This window comes from Sparassis crispa, assembly GCF_003851025.1.
Source record: "Sparassis crispa DNA, contig_000000F, whole genome shotgun sequence".
Lineage (NCBI taxonomy): Eukaryota > Fungi > Basidiomycota > Agaricomycetes > Polyporales > Sparassidaceae > Sparassis > Sparassis crispa.
In genome coordinates, this window is record NW_020939747.1 from 2,565,119 (window position 1) to 2,579,758 (window position 14,640).

The following is a 14,640-nucleotide window of genomic DNA, read 5'->3' on the forward strand; positions in this document are numbered from 1 at the left end:
GCCACTCAACCCAACTGCAAGCACCAATAATCATACGGATAATTTGGTTCGCATTCGGTTCAACAATAATTACAACGGACTTCAGCCTACGCCATATAACTCAAGCAGGCGGTAAAGCGGTAAAGTGGATCGTCTACGGGAGAAAAGAAATGTCAAAGGAAGATATGTCAAAACCAGACGAGCTAGAGCGACGAATCAACGACATCTAGACAAGGTGCACGTCATAGAGGGGAGGTATAACCATTGACAATCGAGACAGTGTATGTATGAGTGTCTTTCATACGGGAGGGGAACTGGACTGATCAGGATTGAAAGGTGGAAGGGGGATTTCAACGGTGACGGTGGCTGACGGTAGGACAGAGGGTCCACACGTAGTCAGACGTCGAAATCGAGCATATGCGTCATCGCAATGATGAGGGAATCGGCCACAGATAAGAGCGGAGAGACCGACGTCATGCCTCAACACCACTGAGACGGACGTGAGTGTTGCGCGAAGCTACACGAGGAGTCAGAACAATAGTCACAAGCAAGTGAACGTAACGACGCACGCAAACCCAGAAAGTTGGTGATCCAAATATCGAGCTGACGTTCACTTCATATCGTCGCATTCACAACCCTTCTCCTTGCCTTTGCCAACCCAGCTCTTGCCACAGCTCTCGCACCAAGTGCGCTGACCCTTCTCCACGCCGATGGACTTCGTAGACGTCGGAGACGCGTTCGCAGGAGACACTGCCTCGTTGCGATGAATAGACACCAAGTGCCGAGTCAAGTCGTGCTTGCGACTGAACGACCTACCGCACGACTTGTGGTAACAAGCGTACGGCTTGGAGCGGTTGGGGTCGTGAGTCTGTATGTGTGTCTTGAGGTTGTACGCGCGAGCGAAAACTGAAACAAAACACGTCAATAACAAGATTGAAGAAACCAGACAACAGGAGTTACCTCGGGGGCATGAGGGGCATGGGTACTTCCTCTTTGGATCATCCATTTCATTGTCCTCCTTCCCCCTGGTAATCGGAACAGATTGTACAGCGGAGGGCTGCGGAGAGACATTCGCAGGAGAAACCGTCGACTGGGCAACGTTCGACATCGCCGGGTAATTGAGGTGCTTGGATACTTGCACCTGCGGATAGTAATCCGAGGCAGCAGAACTGACGAGTCGCGACTGAGGCTGCGCCGGCTCATAATCGGAGAAGCTTCCGCGAGGCGAGGAGAACGTCGTCTGCGGCGAATAATGAGCGATGTTCGGAACACCACCCGGCGAGCTGCGGGACGGGGAAGAAGGTATGCCACAATACATCTTCGTATCTTCAGGAGCAGGGATGCCCAATCTCTGGAAATCCATGTCGAGGTCCTGAGCAACGGGGTAGTTGCTAGCGTAATTAGGCGTGGGAGAGTGGGGACTGAAGTTGTAGAAGCTCTCGGAATGACTGGAGAGAGAGTCGGCGTAGCTAGAATCATAACCTGACACCGACTCGGAAGAGACGGTGAAGGTGGATGGAGGCCCGCAAGTGGGAGTATCCGACCTCAGGAAGGTGAAGAAGTCCCCGGTATCGACGGGCAGAAGATTGAGCTCGACGTCGTAAGCGGCCAGGGACAAATCGAGTTCGGATTCGAACTGGTCGGGATGAGGGGCGAGGATGTCAGTGGCACCCTGGCTGTAGCTGAAGAAGTCGAAGGGCTGCTTGCTGTAGTCGGCGGTGTCGACGTAGGGGGTGCTGGTAGGTTCGGGGGATGGATAGTGTTCCAACGGGGTAGCTGAAGGATAGAAAGAAGAGAAAGGCTGGTCAGACATCGCGGCTGCGGAGCGAGTTATGTAGGCGCAGGAGGGTTGTGCAGGAGACACGCAGGAGGAGGTTGGGAGAACGTCGTGGATCCGGATGAAAGAGTCAAAAGGGTGCTGCGGATCGGCTGCACACGTAGGCCACCATGCCGCTTTCCCACGCCGGGGGCTGTGCCGTAGACGCGCCAACCTATACACCTGCCTCTTTTGGCTACAGCGAACTCCCCCGCGGGCCAACTACGCCGCAAATTCTGCCGTCTCTTTACCTTTCGCTCCTCCCACACCACCCAAGGTGACTCCCAGTACCGTCTCCGATGTGCTCAGGTGCCGTGTGCCTTAACGCCAACGCCGCTTGCAAAGGCAGGTGAATCGAGATGCAACGGTGACTCGCTCGAGATTGGTCACCCGGGGCAGTGCTGTTAGACTTCTGTCAGGGCACTCCTCTTTGGGCCCGCTCAAGCAACTCGGACCTTTGGCCCATCTCCAATGTTTCGATCCGCACGGAGGTATTCATCTATTGTACTACACATGGCCAAAGCAAGGTTAGTAGCATTCGCCTCGTTGAAAAACATCCCGACAACCTCTTCGAATCAAGCCTTACCGAGCCTTACAAAGTTGCTCCACGGTGGCCACTGACGTCGACAAGTTATGTAAAACTGGATCCCACCGAGCGTCGGCCTCTCCGTGTTATCACAATCGTGCATGTCGTCACTTCCCGAGCGGCCCGCATAGACTAGCCCCGTTCCTTCCTAGTTCTGTGATACCGCGATGAAAACTCTGGGCTCGCACATAGGCCAAGTGCAAACGATGTCATCAATGTTGCGCAGCACTCAGCTGCTCACGAATACAGTCACCTCAACTCGCGGGTCCGGCTTCCTGTCAATCTCAGAATCTGTGGACCGCCGCCGAAACGCCACCTTGCGTCCGATTTCTAGATGTAGACGGACGGTTGAGTTGTCATCCCAACGAAATGCAGACCCTACTTTCTTGAGTGTTCCTCGTTTTTGCTGTCTAATCTTGTTCCGCCTCCATGTCATGGGTACTTGGCACTCACGATTGTGGACTTGCCGTGGTACTTCTTGCTTGAATGCTGCGCTTTACTATGAGTTCCGCAGCTCGCAAAAGACCGGGGGGACGAGCGCACATTCTGCGCCATCACGCTCAATGGCGGGTAATCAAATTCTCGATAGATTCGGGCGATTCTTGACCGGGAGATACTTCATCATCTGTGCGGATTCGCTGTCTCCTTTGTAGTAGGGCGCTACGCCCGAGTCATACTGCTGCGTTCAAGCTGCGTCCCCAGGCTTCAGGTCTGAAGAAGCTGCTGCCAGTTTAAGGTACTGCGGTACTGCTTGCACAGTCAGCGCAGCACTTCGCTTTTGTGTAAAAGGTGAGCGATGGTTCAGTGGAGCGTCGTTGTGACAGCCATTTCCCCCTCCGTTATTGATGTCGCAATCATAGCCCGGTTTCGACAGTTATCATCGTTTATTACTTCTTTTCGGCGGCCCTCTAGTGGAGTCTTTTCGCAGTGATCCGTAGTTGTATGAGGCATCGTGATCTATGGTGAATCTCACAATCGTTGCCAGTAGAGCGTTGACCATCCAGCCAGGGTACGGTACCAATTGGGCCCCGGATACAGCTGTCAACGTACCTTTCAGGCGTGCTATCTTGAGTCGCAAGTATTTCACATGCTGTTCCGAGCTTCGGAGGGTTCGCTGGCTGCATTTACGGAATATTCCCCACCTTCTTCTGGCTGACTGGCGACCATCATCAATTTCGAAGCCGGAATATGTGTTCGAAATCTGCACCCCGCTTGGCCATCCTGGTGCTCGTCGCTGTGCATACACGCATAGTGTTGCTGGTCTTCTCAGTTGACTCGGTGCTCTCCCTGTGGGTGGCTGGTGTCTTTGGTCGGTACCGCATACTGGGAATGGGCAGTCTGAATTTCCCTCCGTGATTTCACACCTCATTTGGTCAGTTCATGTCCGCTACCTCATTGTAACGGTATTGTTCATCACCAAACACAATAGACACTGGTCTAGGAGTGAGAATGTGGCGGCTGAAAGTATGGTTGTCACGGATATGCAATATTTGCCGTGGTTTCCTGCGGCCCCCAGTTGACGCCGATCACGTAAGAGCCTGGCTTTGTTGTTCCTTCGGAGAGCACCTGGAGCTAACCTTGTTGGTTTGCTTTACTGAACGGTAATTTGTATGCCGTTGTCAGGGCCCTTCTATGACCGAACGATTTACACGCCGCCGACTCATTCTGCTCCACCGGCTGTGGTCCGCAATACACTGTTTGCTCCAGGCCATGCGTACCCAACGCGCGATGCTTCTTCTGCCTCGAGGAATGCACGGCGTTCGAATATGGTCCGGTGAATATGGCGTACATACACGTCCAAACGAACTGTGAAATCGCTCGACTCGGTCATGCACGAATGGTAGGTTACATGCGCCAATGAGAGTTCCATATTCGTGCCCTTTATCATTGCGGTATCTCTCACAGAATTAGCCCCTATAATCTCAGGCAGGTGCTGGTTTGTCACACGGCTCTTGACGACCGATGGTTTAGGCGTCGATGTTGCCGTCGGGCACCCGCTCAACATTCCGCTTTGTTTCGTCTAGGTCTAGTGGTGACTGTGTCTTCAATGTCGCGATGCCAATCCGTCAACTCCTTCGTGTAATTATCTGGGCGCGCTGATGAGCATTGAGTTCTACGGGCGCGCCCAAGAGGTCGTCGCTGTCAGCCAAGACGCCGAGTATCTCGATGTGATCCGACCCGCGAATACCGCCTAGTGAGTCATCGTAAATTCAAAGCTCTTCTCACAAGTGCGATGACGGCACACCGATTCCACGAAGGCATCGGACGACATTTCGCACTTGTAGGATGACTAAGCGCTCAGAGGCGTTCTGCTCGGATAGCGGGCAGTATTCGAGTGGGGGGTATTCTGCGGCCAACAAGATTTGCGCCTGTGTGAGTATGTCATTCGTAACGTTCATATCATCTTCCTTACCTGGTTGACCTGCGACGTGGAACAAAAAGCGATGATTTCGCCTGACCGGGGCTAAATGCCTAGAGCAATGTGAATGACATTCATCAACGACATAGAGCAAGGTCCGCTCGAGATTCCAGTGCCAGCAGGCCAGCAGGCCAGATAGCAAAAACTGCAAAGTGCTAACTGCAAAGTGCACTCCAAGTGCATACTCGGACTCTAGTCTGGCTCAAAGGACGCATAGTCCAAAAATTAAACTTTATAAATGGTAATAATCGACCTAGCTCAGTTAGACACAGCGTCAGACTCTTAGAAGTGTCGAAGCTTTATCTTGCACCTCACACTGGACTGCGAGTACTTGACGGCGCGCGCCCAGCAGAGTCGCGGCGGCACGTGTTCGGGCTTGCAAGGGTCTAACGTTCTCCACTGCGAGTTCGACCCTCGCGTAGGCTAGTTGTTTTCTGTCCTGGGCTTGGGGGTAACTACTCACCCTTTACTGGATCCCGCCAGCACAGGATACCGGTTAGGTACCAAATAATGCAGACAAGAATGATGCAGACCAGAGCAGTCAAGTGAGATTTCTGCAGTGCGCATATGTATATGACGGCATTGTACCGATGAGTTACCGGAAGGGTGCTGGGAGCCGCATGAACAGTCAGTCGCACGCAGTCTTCGGTCCATGTCCAGTACCTAACCGCAGACGTCGGCAATGGTTCAAAGGATTGGTACGGTGATGGTTCCCCAGCTCAACCTGTGCAGCACAATAGGTGCGAAGATTGATCGACTGATCTCGTAGATGTCCGCAATACCAGTGTCGAGGCACAACCGTTAACTACTATGCATCATCACAGACTCGCAAACGTACCGCATCGATACCGCGATGTCATCGGACATCACTGATTAAATGTCTGCTATAGAGCTCACTCGAGCTCAGCGAAACAAACGTCTTGTATTGATTCCGCCAAACCTGATACAGCGCAGACTCATCAGTGGTGCCAATTTAACGAACTGCCCTGCGCAGAAATCTTCGTTTACGACATACCATCGAGCACGGCCGCCCGCTTCCGATGGGGTCGCACAGTTGCGGTTGATTACTAGTGCATTTCGCAAGCACTGGTAAGAGATCAGAGTTTTCTTCGTATGCAGAGTAGATCTGCAGCAGATAGATGTGAGAATGCTCGTCAAATGTTAGTTAAGACACAATCGACACTGAACAAACACACACACACACAACGGAACATGTACTCACCCAGAGCAGACTAAGACATGACCAACTAGCAGAAGACTTTGTAAGAGGATGCATCGCTCACAACCTACTTGTGAACAGATTGCCTCATCGGCAACCAAAGCATGGATGACACGGTGGCAATATATGCATGGGTGGATTGATCTGTCACCGCCGGTACTGGCCGCGCATGCTTCCGCATAGTATCTACGAAAAATGGGCCCATCCAAGAACACGTTTTCGGTATAGCGAGGTGGGTAATGAAAAGTAGCAGAGACTAGTGGGTCCAAAAACTTGTCAGTACAGTTCGGCGGCAGGAGAGGCGTGGGCCCCGTTGCCGCGTGCGTTGCAACGAGTCCGACGCGTCGTGGACGCGTCGTGCACGTGACAGGAAGCTCCTCGGACGTCCGGCACTGCGGCGGCACTTGTCTGAAGTTATTTCAGTTTACCACACCAACATTACTGCCCATTTACCAGGCGGCAGCAGCAGTCATTTTACAGTCTGATCTTTAAAGGTCTACCATGTCGGACATCAACGATCTACACCCTCCGGACGACTACAGCCACAGATTCTTCATCTGGCACGAATGGATACAGGTCGTCTATCTCTGCTCGTAGCGTGTCCAACCCGCTACTTATTCTTGACGTCCAGGCTAACGGTCCACTCACAAACGAGAACGTCTTTGACTACTTCGCAACATCCATGTTTTATGACAAGCAGAGCAACAATCAGGTGTTGCGCATGCAGACGATGCACACCGGCGTGCCATTGGCCAACGAAGCGGAGGAGCTCAAGTGAGTCCCCTCGGTTGTTGCGGGCAATGCTGTTGGACATCACATCTCCAACTGCAGACGATTCACAGGCGTTGAATTCGCTGTCGTACATGCCCAACCTCCGTCACTGTTCATCATCCATAAAAGAGAGCGGCTATCCCCAGAGGAAGGTATGGTGTACACCGCTGATGGTGGCTAGCATGATGCTAATATAGAAACGATGTGAGACAGTTCGCCCACTGGCAGCGTATTTCATAATGCACAATCGCATCTATCAGTCTCCAGACGTCTACTCCCTCGTTTCAAACAGGCTGGTGAGTGATACCGCTGTCCGTTCCATCTAGATGCTGAGCTTCGAACACTGCTCCAGCTGACGTCGCTTCATGCCCTGCAAAACTCCATGAATACGTTACGAGCATACAAGCCTGACTATACTCCACGAACCGGTTTCTCATGGCCAATTGTGGAGTCGTCAACGTCCACTTCTGTCAAGGAGCATGGGTCAGATGAAGAAGCAGCCACCAGCACCGACGTAGAGGATCTTCCCGTCCACTCGTCGCAGAAGCAGGACACCCAGCCTGAGAGGCAGCAAAATAATATGCTTCTGATTAATGCCATGCGGACCACGGCCTTGCATGCAAATGTGACCTTCACACTTCCCGCGGCTGTGTCGGAGAGCACCGTCACCGAGACTCCTGCTCTAGGGACAGGCGCTCGATCTTCTGCTACTCCTGCTCCTGCTCCAACCCGAGGAGCAACGCCGAAACGAGTTCCCGACGCTCCGACACCACCAGAAAACCAACCAGTGAAGGGACCTCCAGGCGGTGGGAAGAAGAAGAGGAAAAGTGAGTAACCTCTCCGGTGTAACTTACTCTGATGAGTTTCAATCTGAACCCCATGTTCCAAAGGAACATCCATTGCACCTCCTCCCATCGCATGAGCGTGTAAGTCATTACAGCTGCCTGACGACAGATCACATTGTGTCTATGTTACAGGATGTACAGATAATCTCCATCTCACACGTTTTCCCCAATGACACGGGTGTCATCTCGTCGTAATACTGTTTGCATCCAGATATCCCGTCGATTGGGCGCCGGCCTATACGGATACAATGGCCCTATACAGCCTTGGTTAATGCTCGACAATAGGGATTGTCCGCTGATAAGCATCAACTGTTGCGGGAATTTTGATCGATCCCACTAGTAATCTATCAGAATACGTTGTACATCCCTGTCCACCAATGGACTGACAACAATTGCATAGCCATCTGTCATTATCTTGCCCCTACCCCGGTCAGCCTCTCTGTCAGCCAACCCAAAGGTGTCTGTAAGCCACCACCGCGCGAGCCAACATTCCCGCCTCCAAGCGACAGGGGGTTCGCAGATGCAAACGATTCTTTGCGTGCTCTCGCGGCGTCACGTACTGTTTCAAGTATGTGCTCAGTCAAATTTTGCTATCATAGACACGGCAGGCCCGGCGACATTCGTTTTGAAAAATGCTTACCTGCGCGGTCAATCTCTTCTACATTCGTCTCTAGGACAAGTCCTCCTTGTATTACTTCGGCGAGAATATGGTGGACCTGGCGCATTCTGCATGAGATACAACGCTGGTCAACGGGAAATAAGGCGGACCTCATCAAAGTGAAACACGAGATCTAGCTCGCATACGTTCTCAAACGAACGGTCGAGCGTCTCCACGAAGACCTATGTAAGGTGTGCGCGCTGTGAGAGCGCGTAGGAATATGCAAATCGAAAACGCTTGCTTGAATCAAGTCCAAGATCCCCAACTCGCTCTCAGCGCTGTCGACCACGAACACGAAGTACAACGTGGCGTAGCTCCGGTAGACGACCCTCAGTCTGTCACCGTCCTTCTCGCCCTTCAGGAAGCCATCAAGCTCCGGCGCGTCAAGGAAGTTGCAGAGACCTGAAGGGCGGGGCGATACGAGCGCATATATCTTCTGTATCAGCGGCTGTGCAGAGCTGTGAAGGGGGGAGTAGAACTTGGTGAGACGCGGGACGCCGGAAGTGTTGACTGAGGGAAAGGGTGTGAGCAGGGCTCAGAAGACGAAGGGATAGTTCAGACAGATGAGCACCGCATGGATCATTGTTTCGAATAGGCACTACACTGGCCTAAGACCGTTCACATGTGTTTACAAGCTGACGCAGACAAGGATACCGTGGTGGTCGAACATCGAGCGGTCGAAGTGTACACCGTAACAGGCTTACATAGCCGACATGCCGCTCGAGTGATCGAACTCAGCCGCCATCGATCTATTGCAGTTCATGAAAACTCATTTTATGATACACATCTAACCACCTCTACTTCAACACATGCGCAAATGACCCTACAAAGATCGCCCCCTCTAGTTATCAACGTCTCAGTACTGCGTCTGTCTCCCAAACTTGTCCAACACCGGGCGGCCCCACAAGGGCTACATCCAAAAAAGTCAGCGACCGGGCGAAAATCACGCCCAGAAAACAATGCCACGCACCTCTGCAGCGGGCTTCGACTCCAAGATCGTCTCGATGCGGTTGAGCACCTCAGGCGTGAGCTTCGGGATGACCTGGATCGCCTTGAGGTTCTCGAGCACCTGCGCGGGCTTGGTCGCACCGAGGATGACGGTGCTCGTGTTCGGGCTCACCGCGACCCACGCGAGCGCGAGCTGTGTCATCGTGCAGCCGAGCTCTGCACGCCGGTATCGTCAGTCCGCTTCATGAAGGGATGTAGGGGCGCGGGGAAAGACACACCCTTCTCCGCGAGCTCGGTAAGCGCCTTGACCTTGGTGATTCGCCGCTGCGCCTCCTCGGGCTGGTTGAGGAACCACCCGTAGAGCTCTCCGTGCTTCGCGAACCGCGAGTCTGAGGGCACGCCGTTGTTGTACTGCAGTACAGGTGTGTCAGTCGCTCTCACACGAACCCTCCGTTCCAGAAGAGCACGTACCTTGCCGGTAAGCATGCCGCCAGCGAGTGCCGACCAGATGGTCGTGCCGTATTGGTATTTATCGAACAGAGGACTGCGGAATGACGATCAGGCGATGATGTGCACGGCTGAGGGGAAGGTGTACTTACAGGTATTCCTTGTCCACACGCTCACGGTGGAACATGCTAACAAACGTAACGGTGAGAACAAGACAGAAGAACAAGGTGGCGTACATACTGCTTCTCGACCTGGTCAGCAATGGGGGCCACCAAACCAAGCTTGTCCGCAACGTCTAGCAAATGCAAACAATGCTCAGATCTGCGTTGCACAACTAGAATGCTACACACGTATTGCTTCCTCGATTTGGAACGCAGACCATTCCGAGGTAGCCCAGTAGAACGCCTGCATACGGGCACTTAGCACGCATGTTACAGAGCACTCAAGGCAGCGGAACATACCCAACCCTGGTCGATCACGAAGTTGAAGGCACGGACGACCTCCTCCATCGGAACTGCACGAGATTCGCATTATAATCCGCAGGACAAATCAGCTGCAACATACCGCTGGGGTCCGGACGGTGTGCAAAGAGGACGTCAACATAGTCAAGCTGCAGACGCTGCAACGACAATTTCGTGCCCTCAATGATGCTACACAAAATACTCAGTCCTGCACCCCCAAATGCTTGGATGTTGGATTGCAGACTTACTGTTTTCTCGACAGGCCCGTGTCGTTCGGGGAGTTCTTACGCGTGCCGACGAAGATCTTGGTGGAGATGATCAGGTCCGTCCGTCTGAGACCAAGTTCCTTGATCACTCGACCCCTGTAGATACGCACATTCAATCCAACAAAACGCGCCGGCCAGTTCACTTGACGCACATCTCGATTTCCGAGTTTCCTGAACCGTAACCTTCAGCGGTGTCGAACCTCGTCCCATCGCATATTAGCTCCTGACAGAGTGCAAGGGTGTTATAAAAGATAGATACATGTTGACGCCGTTCTCGAATGCAACTTTCATAATGTCCTATGCACTACCTCAGGATCCTCGCGACGTTACTGGCAGACGATCGACGCACCTTGACCGGGTCACCAATAACGTCCTCGCCGAACGTAAGCCCTGTGAAAGAGCGTGTTTGACACGTTCATAAGCCCGCTAATCAAGAAGAGGTGCTGCAATGCAGATACGCACATCCACCGAGCGAGAAGACAGGGACACGCAGGCCGCTGTTCCCGAGGCGTCGGAAGGGCATACCCTTATCGTTATATTCCATCTTAACAACAGACATATCTACGATGTACGCGAGTTCTGAATAGACAGAGGTGGAACAGTAATTGGGGCGAGTGCTTCGGACGCGAATTTCTTCGTCCTGCCCGCTGGGGGTTATATAGCTGAGAAATCCCTGTCTTAGTCAGTGGTGCTCCAGGCGACCCTCGCTCCCTTGCTCAGATATCAATTCCGATTCTCTTCTGAATCGGTCATCATCTTGTGTCAGCGCCGCTACAAGAAAGAATTCGGGAACGACGGGAAGCGGGTGGATATGTAGTTCCGCTATTACTCCGGATCCTTCACATCCGGCCTGCATTCGAACTCCTAGACACCCACCTCGTAGAAAATATTCATGGCATCCGGCCGTGAATTATGAGAGGGAGGTGAGAGTGGGAGTTGCTATCTGGCATCATAGCAAGATGAACACAGATTGGGGTAAGTCTCCAATCACTGAAGGACGTCACGGCGTGCCTGGAAAACGAAGTATTTTTCTCCGATTTATTCTGAACAATTTACATACCTCCATCCAGGTTTGGAGTTCGCGTACAAATAGACGTTCTCTGGGACTCGAGCTTGGAATATATACGGAGTCGGTGCACCCCCGTGCGAGCCTTTCTCTCGTTTCTGCTGTCCACTGTACCAATGCGCTTCCATCTTTTCTCTCTCCTCGTCCTCCCCCTACTCGACTCAGCTTCCACCGAGGACCAAATGGTTCTCCCTAGTTTATCAGAATTAGAATCCGCAGATGCAGGCGAAGTGTACACCCCGCAGACGAATGCCCAGCCGACGCTCGCCGATCAGCGAGCTCTTCGCCGACGAGCACGCCCGAGTTACGTTTCTCGTGCCCACGATCAAGGCCGTTATGGCCCTCGCGCGGAAACCGTGAGTAACACCCTTCTATGTGCCCGCGGCCGCTCGCGGATTCACTTTCTGTTTGTGGGCTGGCACTGACGTGTGTTCCCTTATGTGTGATCAGACATCAGGGTCCCGCGAAGGTCGAGGACGGGACCATTATCTCTGAGGAAGGGCTCGACGGTATAGCGAAGGACAACGTGCAACTAATGAGGATCACAACCCAAGGTGAACAGGTGCGGTCAACACACCATGGCATATGGTGCCCGAATGATGGACTCAGATACAGTAGGTAAGGCCTCCTTGCTCGAGAGTAAGTCTATTTGATTCACCCACTAATATACTCTATAATTGGTACACAAATACTGTATATGCAGTTAAAAAAATGCCAAAAGCGGTGAGGAAATGAAGAGATAGTCGAGTTCATCGCCGACGACGACGAGCGCCCCCCGACGCGCGGTGCGCGCATCGTGCACAGACGATACCGAATACTAGTAGCCGATACTCTATTAGCCGAGACACAGTATGTCCGGAGGTCAGACACCGAAAGCACCACGCAGAATGCCAAAACTTGACCTAAACCTGTTGGACGACCTTACCTCCATCACCATGTCAGCCACTTCGCTCAACCATGACCTCGTTGACCGCGTTCTCACTGACTTGTCTGACTTTACGAGCCTTTCTGCCGCCATCCGCACCTGTAAGCTCTGGTACAACGCCTTTCAAGCCCGACAAAGATCAATTGTTCATGCCATCCTCGTCAATGCCATTGGGCCCGCATGGCCTACTGCTCTGAAGCTCGATCATAATGGCAAATCATTTTCGAAAGCTCAACTGATGGCCTCAGATATGGTAATTGCTCGCGACTCCGCTGATGTCGCAGTCTCCCAAGCACAGACTGTGCTACGGCTCGAGAATCTCTTCAGTAGGAGGTAAGTGGGCGTTCTGATCCGTGGTGTTGTGGCCACTCTTATTGCGTAACGCAGATGCAAGGATCGTTCTTCGTCATACAGCATACTCACACCGGCCGAGTCCTTGCGCTTCCAAGTGGCTCTTTATCGGTTTTGGCAGTATTGTCAAGAGGTTCAAGACTACGTACGGTGTGGGGAATACTCTGATGATGATGGCGGCGTAGACATCGTTCCCGAGACCAGCATCGAATATCTGCGCCAATTTACCAAAAACGACCTCTATGACATTGCTAGAATGGTCAGGTTCTTGAGCGAGACGGTTCAATGGACGTCGTTTGTGTATCCAAGTACAATTCTGTAACCCAGTACGTTCATCTCACCTTAGCGAGTCCTAATCTCATGTTTTCTGCAGCATGGCCTGAGAGTGCTTTACTTCAGGAACCTCACGACATTCTGGCTGCGTTTGAAGGCAGGATGTCACATCGCAGCTTTGACTGTAGTCTCTTTCGTGAAAACTTCTTTTCGGAGGCCTACAATTGCGTCTTGGATTCACGAGGCGTAGGGAAACATAGGCGCAATGTCGAGGCTGCGGCTGCCATCTTGGACACGGTAGTCGGGGCGGATGATCAGTGTATGCAACATTTTACCGAGCTTCTACTCTCTGCTGAGCGGCAAATACTGCTTGTAGGTTACCGGTGTCATAATATTGTAGGCCTGGGCCTCTGGGGCCCGTCCAGTAGGTCCATTTCCGTCTCACTCCTGATGACATACCATTTGACTGTCCTTAAATCTGTACAGACTGGCACCTTCTGAAGCCTCATATACCCTGGAGTCAGTGCAATCGCCAGTACGAGGATAGTATGCTCGATGAATGTGCGCGCCAGATCGATTCCGCTGACTTGATGGCGGAGCTGTTTGCACTGCAAGTTCACGACTCTCAGGTTTGGGAGGCGGACCAGTGGTACTGCCGGGACTGCTTGCTCATATTCTGGAGGAAGCGCCTTCGCTCGTGGTGGTATGCGCGCAAGCAGGTGTGTGCGATAAGTGGTGACTGACTCGGCTTGAAATGACTGACCACGGAAAACAGCGGCGTCGAGCTGTCGGTAATGCAGAATAATGGGCGGACGGTTCCTGTACGATCCCGTCCTGACATTTTCCTTGCCAAAGAATCGTAAATTGGTTCTCATGTATGAACATGGATATGATCTTCCACCATGGCTCCGTGGAGTGTGAATAGAAATCTGTCTTCTGAAGACCTGACTGCATAGCCATTGGTAGAGCACGCTTGACCGATTCTCTTCCAACGAAAATGCCACTACTGATACATTGTGATGCAGCATCACTTTCTCAGAGAACACCCCATGCAGCGCTGAAGGAAAAATGGCCAAAGTGGAGAGGCGACTTCCGCCCGGAGAGAATATATTTATTCAGGCTGGCTCGGTCGGAAGGCGATAGTTAACATTACACTCGACGTGAAAGCAGTTCCTATTCACTTCCTACCTACCTACATGGGCATTCCGTCTCTTCCTATGCAGGTTCGGACACTCCGCATAGCTTCAAGTTACTCTATATTTCTCGACCAGCATAGATATCCGTTCATACTTAAATTCGGGCGATCTCTGCGCGTTCGCTCTGAACCGAATGCAAGATTTTGCGTTGTGCTGCGGCTCAAGTGGATCGTGCAGTTCAAAACAGTGCTGCAGGTCAGACGCGGTAATTTTTTTGGTACGACCATCATTTCTCTTGCACGTTGATGAGCTCGAGTCGCGAGTCAATATATTTTGTATTTCTTATACATTTTGGATCTGAAGGGGAGCTGTCCTGGGTGCAAATGCACCGTCACTCCTCACCACTTTTCACTTGCAAACGGGGCTTCTAGTTCTACCCAATTATTTCCTTATGAATCTTACCTTCTCCTTTCG

The 14,640-nt window shown here is 52.3% G+C and overlaps 6 protein-coding genes across 6 annotated transcripts; 3 read left to right on the forward strand and 3 right to left on the reverse strand.

Moving 5' to 3' along the window:
• Positions 1-589: 589 nt before the first annotated feature.
• On the reverse strand, positions 590-1,792 carry SCP_0109300 (predicted protein; the record flags this gene model as incomplete). Its single annotated transcript, XM_027753160.1, has 2 exons — positions 590-885; positions 940-1,792. 2 exons carry the CDS (start codon positions 1,790-1,792, stop codon positions 590-592), a joined length of 1,149 nt encoding a protein of 382 aa, XP_027608961.1.
• Positions 1,793-6,520: 4,728 nt separating this feature from the next.
• On the forward strand, positions 6,521-7,712 carry SCP_0109310 (Mediator of RNA polymerase II transcription subunit 6; the record flags this gene model as incomplete). The annotated part of the gene is made up of 6 exons (XM_027753161.1): positions 6,521-6,595; positions 6,651-6,793; positions 6,851-6,942; positions 7,004-7,086; positions 7,143-7,617; positions 7,681-7,712. The coding sequence occupies 6 exons, from the start codon at positions 6,521-6,523 to the stop codon at positions 7,710-7,712; spliced, it is 900 nt and encodes a 299-aa protein (XP_027608962.1).
• A 333-nt stretch (positions 7,713-8,045) lies between these two features.
• On the reverse strand, positions 8,046-8,876 carry SCP_0109320 (AP-3 complex subunit sigma; the record flags this gene model as incomplete). The annotated part of the gene is made up of 5 exons (XM_027753162.1): positions 8,046-8,194; positions 8,276-8,351; positions 8,404-8,475; positions 8,535-8,803; positions 8,855-8,876. 5 exons carry the CDS (start codon positions 8,874-8,876, stop codon positions 8,046-8,048), a joined length of 588 nt encoding a protein of 195 aa, XP_027608963.1.
• Positions 8,877-9,149: 273 nt separating this feature from the next.
• On the reverse strand, positions 9,150-10,974 carry SCP_0109330 (Putative voltage-gated potassium channel subunit; the record flags this gene model as incomplete). Its single annotated transcript, XM_027753163.1, has 14 exons — positions 9,150-9,203; positions 9,264-9,457; positions 9,520-9,652; positions 9,713-9,785; positions 9,841-9,876; positions 9,929-9,983; positions 10,039-10,093; positions 10,150-10,202; positions 10,253-10,338; positions 10,398-10,511; positions 10,568-10,615; positions 10,675-10,712; positions 10,765-10,805; positions 10,878-10,974. The coding sequence occupies 14 exons, from the start codon at positions 10,972-10,974 to the stop codon at positions 9,150-9,152; spliced, it is 1,077 nt and encodes a 358-aa protein (XP_027608964.1).
• A 756-nt stretch (positions 10,975-11,730) lies between these two features.
• On the forward strand, positions 11,731-12,188 carry SCP_0109340 (hypothetical protein; the record flags this gene model as incomplete). Its single annotated transcript, XM_027753164.1, has 3 exons — positions 11,731-11,837; positions 11,932-12,099; positions 12,185-12,188. 3 exons carry the CDS (start codon positions 11,731-11,733, stop codon positions 12,186-12,188), a joined length of 279 nt encoding a protein of 92 aa, XP_027608965.1.
• Positions 12,189-12,368: 180 nt separating this feature from the next.
• On the forward strand, positions 12,369-13,835 carry SCP_0109350 (hypothetical protein; the record flags this gene model as incomplete). Its single annotated transcript, XM_027753165.1, has 6 exons — positions 12,369-12,739; positions 12,794-13,065; positions 13,131-13,349; positions 13,407-13,454; positions 13,517-13,749; positions 13,806-13,835. The coding sequence occupies 6 exons, from the start codon at positions 12,369-12,371 to the stop codon at positions 13,833-13,835; spliced, it is 1,173 nt and encodes a 390-aa protein (XP_027608966.1).
• Positions 13,836-14,640: the final 805 nt, after the last annotated feature.